General features: G+C 46.1%; 8 protein-coding genes across 8 annotated transcripts; 3 read left to right on the top strand and 5 right to left on the bottom strand.

Annotated features, from left to right (window-relative positions):
• Positions 1-472: 472 nt before the first annotated feature.
• GLAREA_05938 (Actin-like ATPase) lies at positions 473-2895 on the top strand (the record flags this gene model as incomplete). Its single annotated transcript, XM_008081352.1, has 6 exons — positions 473-479; positions 530-597; positions 648-679; positions 741-2208; positions 2258-2551; positions 2602-2895. The coding sequence occupies 6 exons, from the start codon at positions 473-475 to the stop codon at positions 2893-2895; spliced, it is 2163 nt and encodes a 720-aa protein (XP_008079543.1).
• A 1226-nt stretch (positions 2896-4121) lies between these two features.
• GLAREA_05937 (uncharacterized protein) lies at positions 4122-4560 on the bottom strand (the record flags this gene model as incomplete). The annotated part of the gene is made up of 3 exons (XM_008081351.1): positions 4122-4183; positions 4273-4402; positions 4444-4560. 3 exons carry the CDS (start codon positions 4558-4560, stop codon positions 4122-4124), a joined length of 309 nt encoding a protein of 102 aa, XP_008079542.1.
• A 145-nt stretch (positions 4561-4705) lies between these two features.
• GLAREA_05936 (uncharacterized protein) lies at positions 4706-5152 on the bottom strand (the record flags this gene model as incomplete). Its single annotated transcript, XM_008081350.1, has 1 exon — positions 4706-5152. The coding sequence occupies one exon, from the start codon at positions 5150-5152 to the stop codon at positions 4706-4708; it is 447 nt and encodes a 148-aa protein (XP_008079541.1).
• A 1874-nt stretch (positions 5153-7026) lies between these two features.
• Positions 7027-8930, bottom strand: GLAREA_05935 (uncharacterized protein; the record flags this gene model as incomplete). The annotated part of the gene is made up of 2 exons (XM_008081349.1): positions 7027-8472; positions 8523-8930. 2 exons carry the CDS (start codon positions 8928-8930, stop codon positions 7027-7029), a joined length of 1854 nt encoding a protein of 617 aa, XP_008079540.1.
• A 1720-nt stretch (positions 8931-10650) lies between these two features.
• On the bottom strand, positions 10651-11687 carry GLAREA_05934 (uncharacterized protein; the record flags this gene model as incomplete). The annotated part of the gene is made up of 3 exons (XM_008081348.1): positions 10651-11040; positions 11091-11467; positions 11516-11687. 3 exons carry the CDS (start codon positions 11685-11687, stop codon positions 10651-10653), a joined length of 939 nt encoding a protein of 312 aa, XP_008079539.1.
• Positions 11688-12522: 835 nt separating this feature from the next.
• Positions 12523-14294, top strand: GLAREA_05933 (uncharacterized protein; the record flags this gene model as incomplete). Its single annotated transcript, XM_008081347.1, has 2 exons — positions 12523-12642; positions 12696-14294. 2 exons carry the CDS (start codon positions 12523-12525, stop codon positions 14292-14294), a joined length of 1719 nt encoding a protein of 572 aa, XP_008079538.1.
• Positions 14295-14896: 602 nt separating this feature from the next.
• GLAREA_05932 (HAD-like protein) lies at positions 14897-15763 on the top strand (the record flags this gene model as incomplete). Its single annotated transcript, XM_008081346.1, has 3 exons — positions 14897-15381; positions 15429-15577; positions 15630-15763. The coding sequence occupies 3 exons, from the start codon at positions 14897-14899 to the stop codon at positions 15761-15763; spliced, it is 768 nt and encodes a 255-aa protein (XP_008079537.1).
• A 1332-nt stretch (positions 15764-17095) lies between these two features.
• Positions 17096-18361, bottom strand: GLAREA_05931 (Heme-dependent catalase-like protein; the record flags this gene model as incomplete). Its single annotated transcript, XM_008081345.1, has 1 exon — positions 17096-18361. The coding sequence occupies one exon, from the start codon at positions 18359-18361 to the stop codon at positions 17096-17098; it is 1266 nt and encodes a 421-aa protein (XP_008079536.1).
• Positions 18362-18410: the final 49 nt, after the last annotated feature.

Here is an 18410-nt window from a genome sequence, read left to right as displayed (position 1 = left end):
CGAGGCTTTCTCTGTAATTATCTCGTGACATGTGCATGGAGTTACCTAAACTTTAAATTGTTTACAACATACTCAGTAGCAAATCAACTAATATTACTACATTCTGACACTTTTACAAACTTCCTCGTGATACCGCTTTGTTTGCATTCATTATATTCTGCCACTTGGTTGGGTTGGTGGTTGGTGGGGTGAAAGGCCGTGGTCGTGGAGGGGAAGCTATGAGAAGCCTCTCGAAATTGCCAGCCTGCCAAAATCGCAGAATTAGAAGGCGGTGGAACCGCTAGCGAAGCAGCGCCTTGCCCTTCGCAACCAGAACAATTTTTCTGTTAGACAACCACAAACCAAAACATTCCTGTATACCGTACAAAGGACGCAATAGACTACATACTTCGACAAACCCATCACGTCAAGTCGCCTCTGTGTTTAATTTCATTCTTTTCTCTAGACTACACCCCAGATCGAAGCCGCGAATATGAGTGGTATGTCCATACATCCCAGCCTTCTGCCAGATATGCTGACAAAAGTTCAGTCGTCGGTGTTGATTTCGGAACCCTTAATACGGTTATTGCAGTCGCCCGCAATCGCGGTGTCGATGTGGTATGTGTTTACTATTTTCCATCTTAATCCCCCAGTACTGACTGCCGCAGATTACCAATGAAGTCTCCAATCGCGCTACACCGTAAGTCTCCAAACGTTCTCACATCAACCATATTTGGATCTGAATCTAACTCTCATTCTAGATCTCTTGTAGGCTTCGGACCAAAATCTAGATACCTCGGTGAACCCGCAAAGACTCAAGAGATCTCCAACTTGAAGAACACTGTCGGATCATTGAAGCGATTAGCGGGGAGAACCCTCAACGATCCCGATGTACAGATCGAGCAGCAGTTCGTCTCGGCGCCTTTGGTCGATATCGGAGGACAGGTTGGAGCGGAGGTCACATACTTGGGCAAAAAGGAGAAATACACATCTACACAGCTGGTTTCCATGTTCTTGAGCAAAGTCAAAGCCACAGCTTCCGCAGAATTGAAACTCCCAGTTTCTGATTTGGTTATGAGTGTGCCAGCATGGTTTACTGATGTTCAACGAAGAGCCCTTTTCGATGCTGCCGAGATTGCCGGTCTTAAACTCCTTCGTTTGATGAACGATACAACCGCTGCAGCTTTAGGTTACGGTATCACAAAGACCGATTTGCCAACAGCGGAAGAGAAGCCAAAACGTGTAGCCTTTATCGATATCGGACACAGCAACTACTCGTGTTCGATTGTTGAGTTCAAGAAGGGAGAGTTGGCTGTGAAGTCAACAGCATATGATCGTCACTTCGGTGGACGTGATTTCGACAAGGCCTTGGTGGACCACTTCGCCGCGGAATTCAAGGAGAAATACAAGATTGATATCAAGACCAACCCAAAGGCAGTTGTACGAGTAGCTGCTGCAGCTGAGAAGTTGAAGAAAATCTTGTCCGCCAACCAGCAGGCTCCAATCAATATCGAATCATTGATGAACGATGTTGATGTACAGTCGATGATGAAGCGTGAAGAGTTGGAGGCACTCGTTGAGCCTCTTCTCAAGCGCGCCCACGTACCCCTTGAGGAAGCTTTGGCTCAGGCCAAACTCAACAAGGAGGACATTGACGTTATCGAGCTTGTTGGTGGATGTACTCGTGTCCCAGCGCTCAAGGAACGTATTCAACAATTCTTCGGCAAGAACCTCTCATTCACCCTGAACCAAGACGAGGCGATCGCCAGAGGATGTGCCTTCAGTTGCGCCATTCTCTCACCAGTATTCCGTGTCCGCGACTTTGCCATCCACGACATTGTCAACTACCCAATCGAGTTCACCTGGGAGAAATCACCAGACATTCCAGATGAGGACACCAGCCTTACCGTATTCAACAAGGGCAATGTTATGCCATCCACCAAGATTCTCACATTCTACCGAAAGGAGACTTTCAACCTCGAGGCGAAATATGCTGAGCCAGATTTATTACCTGGAAAGATCAATCCATGGATTGGTCAATTTTCCGTCAAGAACGTCAAGGCTGATGCAAATGATGATTTCATGATTTGCAAATTGAAGGCGCGCCTGAATCTTCACGGTATCTTGAATGTCGAATCTGGGTACTTTGTTGAGGACATGGAAGTGGAGGAGCCAATACCTGAGGAGAAGGATGCAGAGAAGAAGGATGGTGATAAGAAGGATCCAAATGTAAGATTTCCAGACAGCACTTTTTAGGCTTTTCACTAACTTCATGTAGGCCATGGATACTGATGACAAGCCAAAGACAAGAAAGGTCAAGAAGCAAGTCCGAAAGGGCGATCTTCCAATTGTTTCGGCCACATCTTCCCTCGATCAATCCAAGAAGGAGGCTGCAGCTGAACAGGAATCCTCCATGATCATGGAAGACAAACTTGTCGCTGATACGGAAGATAAGAAGAACGAGCTTGAGACTTACATCTATGATATGAGAAATAAGATTGATGATACATATGCCGATTTCGCCAGCGAAGATGAGAAGACGAAATTGAAGGCTAAGCTGGAGGCAAGCGAGGTATGTTCTATTATATTCTAATACGGCTGTGCATTACTGACGAATTGTAGGACTGGCTTTATGATGAGGGTGAAGATGCTACCAAGGCAGTCTACGTCCAAAAGATGGACGAGATCCGTGCTGTCGCAGGACCAATCGCCCAACGCTACTTTGATAAGGTTGAGAAAGAGCGCGAGGCCCAGAGACAAGCCGATGAAGCAGAGGCACAGAGAAAGAAGGAAATGGCCGAAGCTGCTCGTGCCGCTGCCCTGGCACAAGAGGAAGCTTCTAGCAAGAAAGATGAGGAGATGCCAGACGCAGAAACCGTCAAGCCGGATGAGGTTACCGAGCCAGAGTCAAAGTGAAGGCAACACACGCAGCCTGTTACGAACCACACGCCAAGCCAATAATGAGATTATGAATGGAGGGATATGCATAGAGGAAGAGAGAAAAAAGCTTCAAAGGGTCGTGCGATGCATTTCAACTCTTCTATGATTTAATGCGAGTCTGGCTTTTATAGAATGCGATTTCGTGGGGGCTTTTGAGGGCGAGGGGGGAGACTTGGGAGAGTGAGATAGAAATGTTGAATGAAATATATGTTTTTAAAACTTGGATCGGCCGGTTTTCGTTTTTGTGATTTGTTTCCACCTACGAAGAGGCCTTTTGTAAGTGAAATCTGACACATAGATTCTTTCGAAGATGGAAGACGAAGAACATACGTAATGTTCGTTTGTGGTTCGCATTAAGTTGCTATCCCTATGGTAGCGTTCCGTTGTAGCGACGTATCCACGCCAATTGTATTTCCACTAAAAACATCTCTTGGTTCCATCTCCCTTACACTATTATGTACCTCTACTTTTCCACTTCTGACCGAGGATTTCGTGAAACCCAGGACGGTCGACCTTAGATGCTAGTTCGTTTTTGCACGGCATCTTTTGTTTCTTGCTAAGAGGTCTCGGTATTGAAACCTCGGACTTGACATTCCGGCCCAAGAACCGGGTTAAGAGAAGGTGAGTTGAATGGAGGTGTGTTACAATGGTAGAAAGAGGGAGGTTGAGTGGTGGGAGATAATTGAGAGGATTGAGGGTTGTGATGAAGGACCGTTTTTCAGAAACACAGTCTCTTGACTAGAACTCCTCAGTAATTAGTAACTAATCCTGATTATTTCTAATTTAATAGATATACAGCGTGATCGTAATCAAGATCTAATTATTACTCCCTTCTATTTCACGATGAAATGAAGCCCTATTTAGTGATTAATCATATCGGTAAACTTATCTGCTAAGAATTGCTTAGACTAGTGTAACTCACCGAATTAAAATGAAGTGTTTGGTTTGTTATATTCAATAGTAGCTAATATCATCGTTAGATTCTACACAGATACTAGTTCTTTAGTCTATACAAAGCTATACTAATAGCAATCACGAAGAATCATAAAATCATCATTAACATAAGAATAATTCTCAAAAACATCTCACGTTTAAAGATTTAATCTATAAAAAATAACTTAACGATTAAATTCTGTTCTATAGTAATCATTAAGGTGCCCTACTCTGCATTACAAAGATTTCTCATCCTGATACTTCATCCACTATTCGATATCAAACGGCTTCCCATCCCCTGCATCCTGTACCCACATGGCGGCGTCACCGGCTTCGCTCTTTTTCTGATTAGCTTGGGTTGAAGGAAATGCCTCGTCGTGGATCTGTAGTCGAAACATCCTGCGTCTGCTAGTAACTTACATAAAGTCTGGGAAGTGAGCTCGATGGGTATGTCGGGGAGGGAATGTGTTAGTTCATCGAGGGCGAAGTCGCGGAGGAAGAGGGTAAGACTGGCGGAGATGATGAGGTTGCAGTCGGAGTCGCGGAAGAGCTGGGAGTGTTAGAAGGGTGAGGATGTGATGGGGGGCTTACCTGGTTAGAAACGAACTGCTCGACTTCGCCCTCCCCCTCACCATCTACACTCGTAGACTTCTTCATCCGCCACACAGAAACCGACGCTTTCTTCCCCTTCCCACAACCCACATTCATTCACAGCAACCATAACACCAATCCCACCATCCGATGGCAGTGTACATTCATCCGCCAGACAGCCCACCGATTTTTTCTTCTTAGGCGGCGCTACTTCGATCACCATACCCGGCCACCTAGCTTCAGGATGGCGAATGATGAATAGTTAGAATCCCCTCGTCATCAGGAAACCACAACGCGCCTCTCGAAGGCCTAACAGCGTCAACATATTCCCTAACCTCGCTTTCCCGCTCGGCGATAGATTTGAACGACGTCTGAATCTCATTAAGGAGGTTGAGGATGAACGTCGCGTGAGGTGTTGTGAATGTGCTAGTGCGGTTTCCATTGTTGGAAGACTTTCTAGTGATAGGCCATCCATGGTCGTACTTTCTGGTGGTGTAGTTTCCATCGCTGAAGCACTTTCTGGCGGTCTAGTTTCCGTTGTCGAAGCACGTACTGCTGATGGGCCATTCCTAGTCGCACTTTCTCGTGGTGCTGGTCCATCGCTCCTCGTACTTTCTAGTGGTGTCATTTCCATGATTGAAATTTGGAGCGCCATGAGGTGTTTCTGTTCAGATGCGTTTGCGTGTCCCATGATGAAGAAGAAAGCCATGCTGCTGCAAAAGCACTAAGAGTTTGGTCTGCTACCCATAACTGAATTGCTTCTCCCAATAGATTTATGAAGGCTATGCCGTTTCCTATTAATAAGTGAAGTATTCAACGCTTGTGAGTGCGAATGACAAACAACAATCAGTTTATATCAAACATAGGAATGACAACAAACATGACCTTCTCGTCAGCAACCTTTCAGCGATATCTAAAGCTGCCATTTATCGTATCTTGGCTCTTGAGCGTCTATCGATTCATCTAAAACCTATATTGAGATGAGTAGAATCTCTCTAAATCCCTCTCATATTCAGTCGACCTCGTAAGATGATTTAGATATATACTCTTAATAAAACAAACTAACTTAGTCAAAGATTGAATGTTGAACCATCTTACCCTTTACAAACTATAGACGGTACGTGAGATTCAATCTCCGTCTAACAAACATAGGCCCATAAAGGGCCACAATTCGCTAGGAACAACTTCCTAAAACCTAGCACGATATGTATATAAAGAGCTATACAATAGATATATTAATAGTACTACACTTACCTAAAAGTCCATTAATTGCGTTCAAGAGTTATCTAAGACATAGAGTTGCGTCAAATAGTAAAGTCTTTGAAAACCAATCGCTCTCTCGCCTATGAAACATCACACCTCGGCAAATCCTCGCTTCCCCTTATCCCCACCACACAACCTCCCCCCATTTCCTACTCCCCCAACCAATCCCCTCACAACACCCCCCTCCATTTCACCCATTTCACCCAAGTTTTTACACACAATTTTTCTCATTAATATAACCCATATCAAGCAAAACTGCTTCACCAAATCGGACAGATGGCCGAGCTGGTTATGGCGCCAGGTTAAGGTATACACTTAATCACGTTGTAAGCAATTGCAATTTCCTGGTCACGAAAGTGGCGTGGGTTCGAGTCCCACTCTGTTCAGTTCTTTTTGCCTTCGTATCCTTTCCCTCTTCTCTCAATTTTCGGGGGGGGAGGGGGGGAGTTGAAGATTTTTTTTATTTTGGTGTTGAGGGGTTCGAGTCACGTGAGCGATAACCCTTTTTTTCGGCGTTAGTGGGATGGTGAGATTCTTAAGATAGCCAAAATATCTATACTCCAATACCTTGGACTTGTTTCCTAAATTAATGTTATTACGTTTATTACAGATAAAGTCCTGTTTTTATACCACATAAATCTATCTTACAGTTTCTGTACTGTACGGATAATCATCTGAGTTAATATACATTTTCGATAACGATGTTGAAGTAATTAGGTGAGGGGGTTGTGGAGAAAGACAAGGAAGGAATATAAGAGGGGCTTTTGAGTCTTCAAATTCAACGATGGTGTGGTATTCAGAGGTTGGAAGACGTGTTAAGAAGGTTTATAACATTCTACATTTTCATTTCATCATTTCTACAACACATCTCCCCCATCATCCCCTCCCCTTCCTCCCTCCCTCCTCCCCTACCCCCCATTCCCCCCCTCATCTCCCCCTTCCCCTCCTCTTCACCAACATCCCATATCCCACTCTATCAATATATAAGTCTCCACTCTCCATCAACTAATTACATGCACAATTGCTTCCCTTCAAAACACATATACAAACTAACGTTCCTCTTCAGCCCCCCTCATTCAAATCCCCAACGCATCAACCCCTAAATCAACGCACTTTTCAAGCACCTCTAACCCATCCCCATCCATCCATCTCCTCATAAAACCCTCACCCATCAAAGTGCACAACGCAAACACATGCAAAAACGCCATGCTACCCAACCCCCCCATTCAAATGCATCAACCGCAAAACATGAAGACAAAAATCCATCGCATCTCAATCTTTTCCCCACCTTACCATCTATGTTCTAGACCAGACTTTTGATTAAATAGCCCAACTCCCCCTCCTCGCCCTAACACCCCACGCCTTGACATCCTCTCCCTGCGTCATATTAGGATGTTGCACGCCCCACTCCATGATATAAACGCGTAGGGCTTTCCACCTCGCACATTTGGGTAACTCCTGATCCTTCTTACTAGGCGCAGCGATTCCGATGTGGCCTTTGACCTTCATATCCCCGTCACTAGCTCGGAGCTCCGAGACTGGGATCTGAGAGATGCGGGAGAGTTCTTCGTCGTACGGCTGGGCGAGGACGGGGTAGCCTAGAGAAAGGTAGTTGTAGACTTGGGTGATGAATTTCTCATCGAATTCAGCCAGTAAGGCATCTTGAGCCTTCTTCTTCGCAATCTCGGCTTTCAGTCTGTCGTCGAGACCGGCGAGCATGCGAGGGCCTGAATCTCCATTGGCTTTGGAGGCAGCTTGATCCCCTGGCTTCGGAGTATGTATGAATGTGGGTCTTTTCGGCCCTTGTATGTTTCCTGGCTCTTCTGCTATACAATATCCTCCCCAAAGCCCACCACCAGTTTCACACTTATTCGGCTTGACATCGATTCGCTGATCTGATTCGAATTTCGTGGCTTTTGGCGATGGACACATTCGAAACTTCAAATCCCCTCCAAGCATCGGCGGTGACGCAGCAGAGCGCATACGTTGTAACTCGGCCTCCTTCAATCTATCAAACGGCTCTGGTCTAGGAAGCTTGCTCGTCATCCCGTTTGTCCAGAACGGATCTTGAAATGTAGGTTTCGTAGCTTCGTCTGCAATTTTCTGATTCGTATCATTCTCTCTCAACCGATTTAACTTCTCCTGATGCTGTTGCATCTCTTTGACATGCCAACCAACTTCTGTAGATTTCCGGCGGTTATTAACCTTTGGCTCATCCAACAACATCCCAATCCCCTCCACCACCTCTTCATCAGACGCTGTGTCCAGTTCTCGATCATAGAAATGCTCCACAATCTCATAATTCGACTCATTAGGAAACGCAGCCAGAGCTTGTTCCCGTAATTGTTTCTCAGCGGCCTTCGCTGCCAGAGCAAGCAGATATCCAGAGAATCTATCATCGCAACTCTCTCTCGTCCTTGCTAATTGCAACCTCATATGCGAATCGTCTGACGATCCAAAGGACCCTGAAAGGGAAGGCGTCGAATCATCCAATCCATCGTCGTGGTCTGCATCTGGATCTGATTCTGATGACAATATATCCTCCAACTCTGGCTGGAACGAATCCCTTCTCGTACTTCTTCTTGTATTAGGGTGAGGACGCATCGATTGCTGTCGACGTGGGATGAGGGGTAATATCGTCTGCAGATTGGCAACACTTCCAATCGGTGTATTATCTGGAGCCAAAGGAACTGGTAGAATTGGAGGTCTAGGTATTTTCCTCTTTGGTCGCGTGTATATATTAGGCACTCCAGGTGTCAAATCCGTCTGCCAAACTATTAGCCATCTTATCGGTCCAGAAGTAACACGCCACTTACCTTATCAGTGGGCAGCGTGGCCGGCCGCTTATCCCCAGCTTTCTTGGTCCTCGTCGTCGTCTCAATCAATTCTGGGGTAAACCGTCTCCTTGGTTTCGGCGTTTCCTGGGGTGCAGGAGCGTCGGGAATCGAATTGGGTGAAGGTTCAGGCGTAGGTAACCCTCGGCCCGCCTGTGGTTTGTTGCTCTTGAAAGTCGTCTCGACAGGTTCCGGTAGGAAACGGCGCTTTGGAGCAAAGTCCTTCTTTTCCACCCCCTCTTTCTGCAGCGTGCTTCCATCTTCCTTTTTATTATTTCGTGTGGTCGTTTCCACGGGTTCGGGAGCGAATCGTCGAACTTTCTTCGTGGTCGTCTCGACGGGGGTGGGTGAGAAACGCCTGGCCGAGGGCGGGGGAGAGGTGTCTGACATGATGGTGGTATCGTGGTACGGCGTTGGGAGAGGGGGCCGAGAGATGACAGGAATTGGTGAAGCCTCGGCGGCAGTATTTCCTGGAGCTGGTGCTCAATCGGTATTTTTGTTAATAATTTTCCAGCTCCTGTTCGCTCCCGTGCAAAGTGACCTCACGCTTGTGATCAAAATACGGTGTGTGGAGTTGCTCGTGCGTGCATGGAGATTCCTCTCCGGGATGTTCAAAAAGTGACGACAGAGCCAGAACGCGAAGGGGCAGCTCAACGTCTTCCTGGTAATTGGTCGAGATGGGTAGGGGGATGTCCCAACCAGTAGCAGCAGGCAGTTTCACACCACATGTCAATCCCAACCATGTGCAGAGTGCAGAGTGCAGTTTGGCGGTGATGTACGAGGGTTGGATCGAGTTGTTGATGCTGGCTGGGAATGGGGAATTGGAGTCTGGATGCCCTATTGTTCGAGGACTCGTTTCTCAGCTAATAGTGGTCGGACTGCGGGGAGAGGCGGAAGCTGGCGAGGGGCCGCGACGAGAAGTTCCCAGGTAGTGTCAATCCAGAATAGGTTCTCAGAATGACAAAAACGTAATTCCCACTATGCGATGACCACGCAGAACCAAAACAAAAACGAAATATATCACGAGAGAAACAGAAAAAAGCCCTGGGCGAGCTTAGCAATGCAAGAAGAAAAAGCGCTGCCCGAGGATTAAGTAACGGATGCGCGAGTTTGGACCAGTGGGCTAGACCGACGACCATCACACGAGGAATGTCTTGAAATTCTCAAGCTCGCTTCTGCTCTATGTTCCTAGTTTTTGGAAAATACAAGAATAATAGCGCAATGCGGGATTATTTAGTCGAGGTACCTAACGGTGTTGATAAAAAGCAATATCCAGTCCACGCTTCTATCTCGTGGTCTATCTACGCGAAGCGATTCTAAGACTCACTCCACCACTAGTATGTGAAGCTACCTCAGGGGCTGCCCGCTTGTCTAGATAAGGAGAGGAAAGGGTTTGCTGTACCTAGAAAACAGATACATTTCAGGGGTAGACCTTAGGTCTAGTGTTGATGGTTGACCTATCTGGAATCGTCTTCCAGCGGTGAAGTCCTGGGCGTGGACAGCACACAGCTGTGGTAAGTGGTCAAAAAGCTACGCAGCTACGCAGCTACGCAGCCACTAGGAAAGGTCTATTAACGGGAGCTATACGGAATGCGCCGGCCAGGATTAGTTATGGCTAGTGAGAACTTGGAGGACGGTTCGAACCCATAACTTCGAGGTGGATCTGGCTATTGTTGGGATATTTTATTGTCTTACAACAAACAGCCCTGGGTCTACTCGGCAGGCGCAAGATAACAGACTAATAATTCAGCAAAATCACAATGGAAGTGTCTCAGCTACCTCCAGTACTATTAAGATTATAATGCATCTATGCATCCTGACCTACGAGGGGTCATATCATACGACCTCCCATTTACACAACGCCAACCCATCTAAAGCCCCGCCAAACGACAGCGGCCACTAAACCAAAGTGCAAGAACGAGTGATGATAGTCAAACAACCATAGAGGCATGCCAGCCCAACTAAATGTACAAGAAACGTAACGGGGTGCCATCAGCACCGAAAACTCAACCAGCTTCAAGCCCAACCTCGAGGCACAGGAAAATCCTCGAAACACAAGATCAATAAAGAATCCTCGTTATTCCGCAAATTTCGCCATATTTGCTAATGATTACTTCATTTTGTTCTTCCTTGGTAGACCAGCGATTCTCCTCATTTCGAGATCACCCTCAGCCAACCACTTGCTAGCTTTGACTAATTGAATGACATTGATGAATTGCTTGCCCGCCATGATCGGGAGACTAATTCCAGCAATGATCCAAGGGATCGTGGAATCCATCTTGTTTGATCGTGCATATTCCAATGCAGCGGCACTATGTGGATTGGCGAAGATGAGGGAGGAAGGAGGAACTGCTGGGTTGCCGGGTTGGAGGGTGGATGCGGCATCGCCGGCTTTTTTGACCTCTAATAATTGAGGTGAGAGGAAGGGCGAGGAGAAGGAGAGGAGGTATAGGGCGATGAAGAAGACCTCATTGAACATGCAGAAGAGGAACAACACCGTCTATAAATTTTGTCAGCATTTTCTTTTGTCCTGAGTCGAACTGCACGTACCTTGTTGGTGTAATACAAATTCAAAATCCAGCTTCTGGACTTATCGACCTTCTTGTGACTGGCATCACCACCACTCATGCTCAAAGTCGCATACATATGAATATAATGGCTGGCGAGATCCAAAGAGATCAGTCCCTGGAAAACAAGTGCCCATCGTGGCCAGGCGGAGGAAAGGAAAACCAGTAAGCAAGCTGTTGTACATCGGTCCGTAACCATATCAAGAACAGCTCCAAAACGAGTCGATTGTTCGAATGCGCGAGCAGCATAACCGTCCAGGGCGTCCAGAAGACAAGATACCGAGTAGAGTATTGAGCAGGTTCGAGGGTGTAGTGGCATGTAATATAAGGAAGCAAAAGCGAGCACAATTCTAAAATAGCCTGGGAGGTGTTAGCTGTGTAATAATAGATCAAACGCTGCAGACTCACCTATAACATTCGGCCAAAAAAGAAAGATGTTCTCCTGGGGATGAAGCTCCTTTCCCTCCCCATCCGAAGCTGCTCCATTCCCATTCATGATGATCTGATCTCTTGGTTCTGGCGTCGGAGTAGCCGGAGTAGATATCGCAGCAGCCTGCCGTCTCGTTCGAACACTTGACATGATCCCTTATCGCAGAGACCTCTATTCGCAGAATGGGGGATGTCGCGTGCGCAATGTGTTGTTGGAACTGGCAGATAATTCAACAGCCCGTGTTGCGCAAAGGAGATAGTGTTTAGTGTGAAGTGGTTTTGAATGGCGGAAGCTCGGATTTCGCAATGTAATGTAAAAGCGCTCAAGTTGAAGGGTATTCAGTGGTGTTGATTGCGTGGTAAGGAGGGTGTACAAGTTGGATGGTGATGTTGGAATTCCTTATCGCGTTCCACCTGGCAGGAGGAAACACTAGAAAGTTGTTCTGGAAGCCGCCTTGGCGAACCGATTTTAGTCAACATCACAGCCCTAATTCGACGCGTGTCAACGTACGTCCTTTTTAATTCAACTATGTGGTAAAGATCTCCTATTTCGCATATCATCGTAACTCATCTTCACGTTACAGCTGTCATTATCTCTTTACTTATTAACCATTCAACCATGATTAAGTCACGATATGCCAACCCTAGTAATCGTTACTCAGTGGTTACTGCCCGAACGGGGCTCGGATTTGGCGTTTTCTCTTGCATCTCTCTGGCCAAAATGTTATCAGAATCGGACTAGGTACACAAGGCTTTGGCGTTTTCTCCTTCGAAACCCCCACTGGGCAAGCATTTACTTCTACTCCTATCGTCATTCTATATTGTTGCACTCGAAGATCTAGGGTTATTTCTGCGAAATCTGGATGAACAGCTCATCTCACTCTCGGAGGATGTTGAGGCTTTCAATCTGGTTGGCTTGTGCATCTTGAACATTTTGCAACCATTGCGAGTCATCCAACTTATGCCTGCTGCCGCAGCTTGTTCCCATGTCTCCTGATACTGTGGTCATGGCCGACAGCATGAGTAATATTCCTCTCGAGAAGTTCGAATACGAGCCGCTCAGCGAGATTGCAAGCGCGTTTCGTCTTCTCCGCCTGTTCCAGGAGGTTTGGAAAAACAGCTCGATGGCAATCTGGAAGAGCAGGTTCTTGAATTCAAGACGGCATCATACGAAGCACTATCATACGCGTGGGGTGATCCAACTTCATCACACAAGATCGTGCTCAATGACTGCGAGTTTTATATCACAGCCAATCTTTACCTCGCTCTAAAGAACCTCCGATATGGAGAAGGAGAAAGATTTTTATGGGTTGATGCTATATGCATAAATCAAGCATGCCTACCTGAGAAGACAAAGCAAGTCTCGCAGATGCGAAACATATACCAAGCTGCTGAAAGGGTGCTGGTATGGCTTGGGAATGCTTGTCCTGAGACTGAAGCCGCTATGTCTTGGGTCCATAGTCAACTGGAAAAGCATGGAGAGGATTTGGACTTGCTACAAGGTGTCGTTAATCTTTACATGGAATGTTGGCCTGAATCTGGTCAGGAACTTGCCGATGATAGCTTTCCATCCCAAACCCCAGAAGTTCAAGATCGTCGTTTCCAGCGACTCAGAGGCTTTACTATCCTCCTAAGTCAACCATGGTGGTCACGGATCTGGGTTGTTCAAGAAGTCGTCGTCAACCGTAACGTGAACATCGTATGTGGACGTTCGGTAGTACCGTGGGGGCCCTTCATGGCTATTGTCAAAGGGCTACACCATAGTGCACCTCTGTTACAAGCAACTCCAAACGAGCGTGATGTATTTGGTCGATCAATCCTAAGAGAGATTTCCCGGCGGAACTATCACGCCTACTTTGTCCCGCCTACCATGAGCGACCTCTTATCGCATCATCGTGGCCTTCAGGCCTCAGATCTAAGAGATCATGTATACGCATTACTTGATATATCTTCAGATATGTCAACATCAACCTTCGTGCCGGACTACTCAAGATCAGCAGAAGAGGTATTCAGACGACTTGTAAAGAAAGACGTTGAAGAGCACCGTGATTTAAACATAATATGCGCCAGTGAACCGTCTGCAACACTGAACACCACACTTCCATCCTGGGTCCCAGACTGGAGTTCACCGTGGAAGCACTTCTGCCTAACCCAATTCCCATTCGACGTCTGCGACGAAATACCCGCTCATGCATCATTCTCCTCCGATATGTCCATCCTAAAAGCCACAGGCATAACTCTGGCTATCATTTCGAGCACGAGCGCACCACTCGAACCCTCAGATCCAGTCTTCACTGCCTGGCTCCAAACTGCTCAGGAATGGCGCACCATAGTCGAAGAGGACGAGTTCGACACATTTTTTTGCACTCAATTCCGGAGGGTGTTCGAGATGATTGTCGTAGAGAGTGAGTCGGAGGAAGACGGTCCAGCGGAGGAGATTCGGAAGGTGAAGGAGGGAGTTTCGAGTACGAGGTTGTTGAGTTTCGAGAATTTTATGGGCAGAATTTGTACGAACCGGAGGCTTGCATGCTTGAAGAGGGATGATGAGGTGCTTGAGGGATTGGTGCCGATAGATGCAATAGCGGGAGATAGGATTGTCGTCCTTTTCGGATGTACAGTACCGGTTGTTTTGAGAGGTGGCATGGGTGGCATGGGTGGCTGGAGGTTTGTGGGCGATGCGTATGTTAATGGATATATGTATGGGAAGGCTGTCGAGGGGTTGACTAATGATGATGCTGAAGAGTTTGCAATTAGGTAAATGGAAATGGCTAAACAGCAAAGACCGAATAGTGTTAAGCAGCAGCCTGGTAAGCTCGCGCTTTCTCATATGCTGATTTACAACACTCTGCAACATTCAACGCTCTTGAATTGTGTTACTGGATTACGTCCAAGAAACATAGTCTCGTGCCATTAAAATTAGAACCATCTATCAAGCTTTAATTCCATGAGCAATTCAATCCAAGAACAGGGATCAAAAAACACCGCTGTTAATAAATTAGATATATCTCATCAATCCTGCTCTCTTAGCCAACGACAAGAAAAACTTGATTTAAGCTCAGTGTATCTTAAACCGATGCTCAAACTTACAGCCAAGTTGAATCGACAAAGAAAAAAATATCATTAAGTGAGGGGATTACATTATAACAAAAGGGTAGTAGTCGAAATCCACATCACGTGGAAGACCCCATTTTCGCTTGAAGTCTCTAATTTCTAGGGCCCAATTACTAGTCCATTAGAATAAAAAGCATTCATTTAGAAAGGCCAATTCAATCGTGCTCCCTTTACAATTACACAAATCAATTACAAAATTTATATATTAGTATCCACCAACCTCACATATCACCAGCGGTCAACCTCAAAATGTCAACCCCATCCCCCCTCCCCGCCCTCAAAACCTCCCCCAAATTCATCTTCTTCACCGACTTCGACGGCACAATAACACAGCAAGACAGCAACGATTTCCTCGTCAACACCTACGGCCTCGGTCCCACCCGCCGCAAAGAACTCTTCCAAGACGTTCTCTTCGGCCGGACATCCTTCCGTGACGCCTTCAAAACTATGCTAGATAGCGTGCAACTCCCGCTTGATCAGTGTATTAGTGCACTACTGCAGAATATCAGTCTTGATGAGGGATTCAAGGAGTTTTATGAGTGGGCGAGGGCCAATAATGTGCCCGTTGTGGTGTTGAGTGGCGGGATGGAACCGCTTATTCGGGCGTTGTTGGGGCATTTGTTGGGGGTGGAGGAGGGGAGGGGGTTGGTGATTATGAGTAATGGGGTGAAGGCGAGGGAGGGGATGGAGGTGGGTGAGGAGGGGGGGTGGGAGATTGAGTATCGTGATGAGAGGTAAGTCTTTGGGTATTTTTGTATGGATGGAACTGATGATGGTGCAGTGCTTTTGGTCATGATAAGTCGAGACAGATACGACCTTATGCGGAATTACCGGATGGAAAGAGACCGGTCCTGTTTTATGCTGGTGATGGTGTTTCGGATTTGTCGGCGGCGAGGGAGACGGATTTGTTGTTTGCGAAGGCTGGCCATGGTACTTTTGATTCTTTCCTGTATCAGCTGTACTTTTACTAATCGGTTTACAGATCTCGTCACTTACTGTCAAAACGAAAAAGTTCCTTTTACTACTTTCCAGAACTTTAATGAGATTCTGGAGACGGTCAAGAGTATTGTCTCAGGCGAGACTGATGTTGCAGAAGTTATGAAGAATCAAATATAAGAGAATCGATACTTATCTCCAAGATCTCCATACTCTCCACTCATGAATGACTCAATAACTTTGAACCTCAACCACAATGAAGACGTGTTTCATAAACATTTAGCAATTATTTCAAGCCAGTACGGCACAAGAACTTCTTGTCAAAACGCAAGAGAAATCATCTAGACCAACGTTCAAGTAATACATTTTGGGGATCTACACACCAGGTTTAATAATTCTATATGGACGAATTAGACAATCTTTGCCGCGCCCGGGTTCGCGGTGGACATTGTATGCGTCTGTCGAACCCCCTGCTCCACCATTTTTCTGCCTTCCAACAATTTTGCCATGCATTTCGGTAGCTAGTAGATCCTCCCACAAAACAGCATATCTCATGGCCAAACAGCTAGAGCGAAGTTCTCGAAATTGATGCCACACTGAACTCCATCGCTTCATCGGAGTAGTAAGCCCGGACATCTGTTGAATGATAACGCTATACATGTCTGAAATCGTGGAGCAGCACAAGATAATCACCAATCTTTGAGGATTCTGGGCTGCATGTGCTTCAGCTTTATCTGGTCGGACGGCTTGACGGAGTATAAAATTAATATTAACACCCCCCTAAAATGGCATGAGACACAAATTCAAATCTACTCTCTTCAGCTTTGTCCTAAAGTATGCGTCTAGGGCAGTTTGGTCAGTCTATTGTAAGGTTTGCTTAGATGTTTGTCAAAGATGAAGCCCACAATCTATGATTCTCCATAGATCGGAACCTCTCTTAATGATAACTATGTAACCTCTAATATAGCTCCAAACCGGGCTAATACTACGAAACAATAATACCGAGGTAAGAGCATTCTGGCATGTCACGGAGCCGAAATATTTACTCACCTATGATGAAATTGACCGAGATGCCTATCTCGTTGGCCAACCAATACATTACAAGATTGACGGGGGATGCTCCATGTGAGATGTTTTCCCAAACACTTACCAACACTCTTTTATTAACAGAGATGTTTAGCTCTCTTTGTAGAGACAACATCGCTGAATAACCTAGGTAAATAGAGTTTTTTCGGCAGAATTCCGTGGTTGTCCTATCACGAGGTATTCTGTCAGACTTGCAATACATTGAAGATTCCAATGGCAATTGGCCAGCCATATGATTAATATATTCATTCAGTACTTTGTGAGTGATACAATATAGAGCATAAGCTGACCGCCTAATCATCAGCATCAATAAGGTGGTTCTCTCTTTGAAATCATTTTAAAATCTCGTAACTTTGATAGACAGTAGATGTGATGTTATTACTTCTAGCAGAGCCGTCATTTCATAACAGTACTGGATACCGGAAATCAAACCCTTTCCGCCACCAGCTTCTCAGTCATAGCCTTGACCCGCTCTGAAAGATCAGCAGCAATTGAAGCGAGTGTACTGTACACTTTCGCCCTTACATCCGGACGAGTCTCAGCCACTGACTTTGACATATTGACGACCAGCGCTTCCTGAAATGCATCATTTCGTAGTACAGGCAAAATCTTCCAGAACTCTCGAGGGTACTTGTAGTCAAGCTCATTTGGCTGCGTCCATTCTTTGGAAGATACTTTTGCTAACCATTCAGCATTCGGTGTCCCGACAGACACGGGGCGTGTCGCAGGTTGTTCAATGTTTCCTTTGCACCGGTTTGCGGGTAACTGTTCATTGTTCTCCCCGAGTCGATACCTTTGCGCATCTGGATAAGCGAATAAACGGGCTTGCAGGATTGGATCTTCTGATGGCTCTACGCCAGGAACGAGGTGAGAAGGTGCAAATGCGAGTTGTTCAATCTCTGTGAAGAAATCTTTTGGATTCCGCTTCAACGTAAGCTTGCCAAAGGGTCTTCCTGGTATGACTGGCACATCTCGGGGATAGTTTCCCAGATTCCAATGTTTCGTGATATCGAGGATATTGAAAGAGAGTTTATGAGCGTCTTCTGGATCGACAACCTGAACCTTGGCAGTCCAGCTTGGAAATTCCCCTCGCTCAATAGCACCATGCAGATCTCTAGTCGCATAATCTGGATCTTCCTCCGCAAGATCTTTCTCTTTATTACCCTGCTCAAAATTGGGCCCCTGATCCGAAGCGAAGAAAAAATGCACATATTTCCATGATCCGTCCGACTTCACCCATTTGTAAGCATGTCCAACATAACCGCTCATGCTTCTCCAGTTGAACATAGTTCCAAAATCGCTATACTGGAACATCATCATGTGAAGAGCCTCGTGATTTTCACATAGCCATTCCCACCAGTTGTTTGGGTTAACCAGATTTGTCTCTGGATCGCGACGCTGAGCACGCATCATAGCTGGGAATTTGGCGGGGTCTCGTAAGAAAAACATAGGGATGTTCAGGCAAACCCAATCCCAGTTTCCTTGTTCTGTGAAGAATTTGACAGCCATCCCTTTCACATCACGAATTGTTTCTGCTGAGCCTCTTTCAAATGCTGTCGTTGATAGTCTCATGACGCAGTCAGTCTTTTTGCCGACGCCCAGTAACATGTCTATGTCACAAATATCGGAGATGTCGTGAGTGATCTGATCAATTAGGTTTGTTAGAATTTGCATACTCTTGATGTCTATCATGTTGGATTGAAATTTCTATGCTCATACCTCGAACTCTCCAAATGCACCT

Source organism: Glarea lozoyensis (assembly GCF_000409485.1).
Source record: "Glarea lozoyensis ATCC 20868 chromosome Unknown GLAREA15, whole genome shotgun sequence".
NCBI classification, from domain to species: Eukaryota; Fungi; Ascomycota; class Leotiomycetes; order Helotiales; family Helotiaceae; genus Glarea; species Glarea lozoyensis.
Note: the sequence above shows the minus strand (reverse complement) of the source record. Positions and strands in the feature narration are given on the sequence as shown.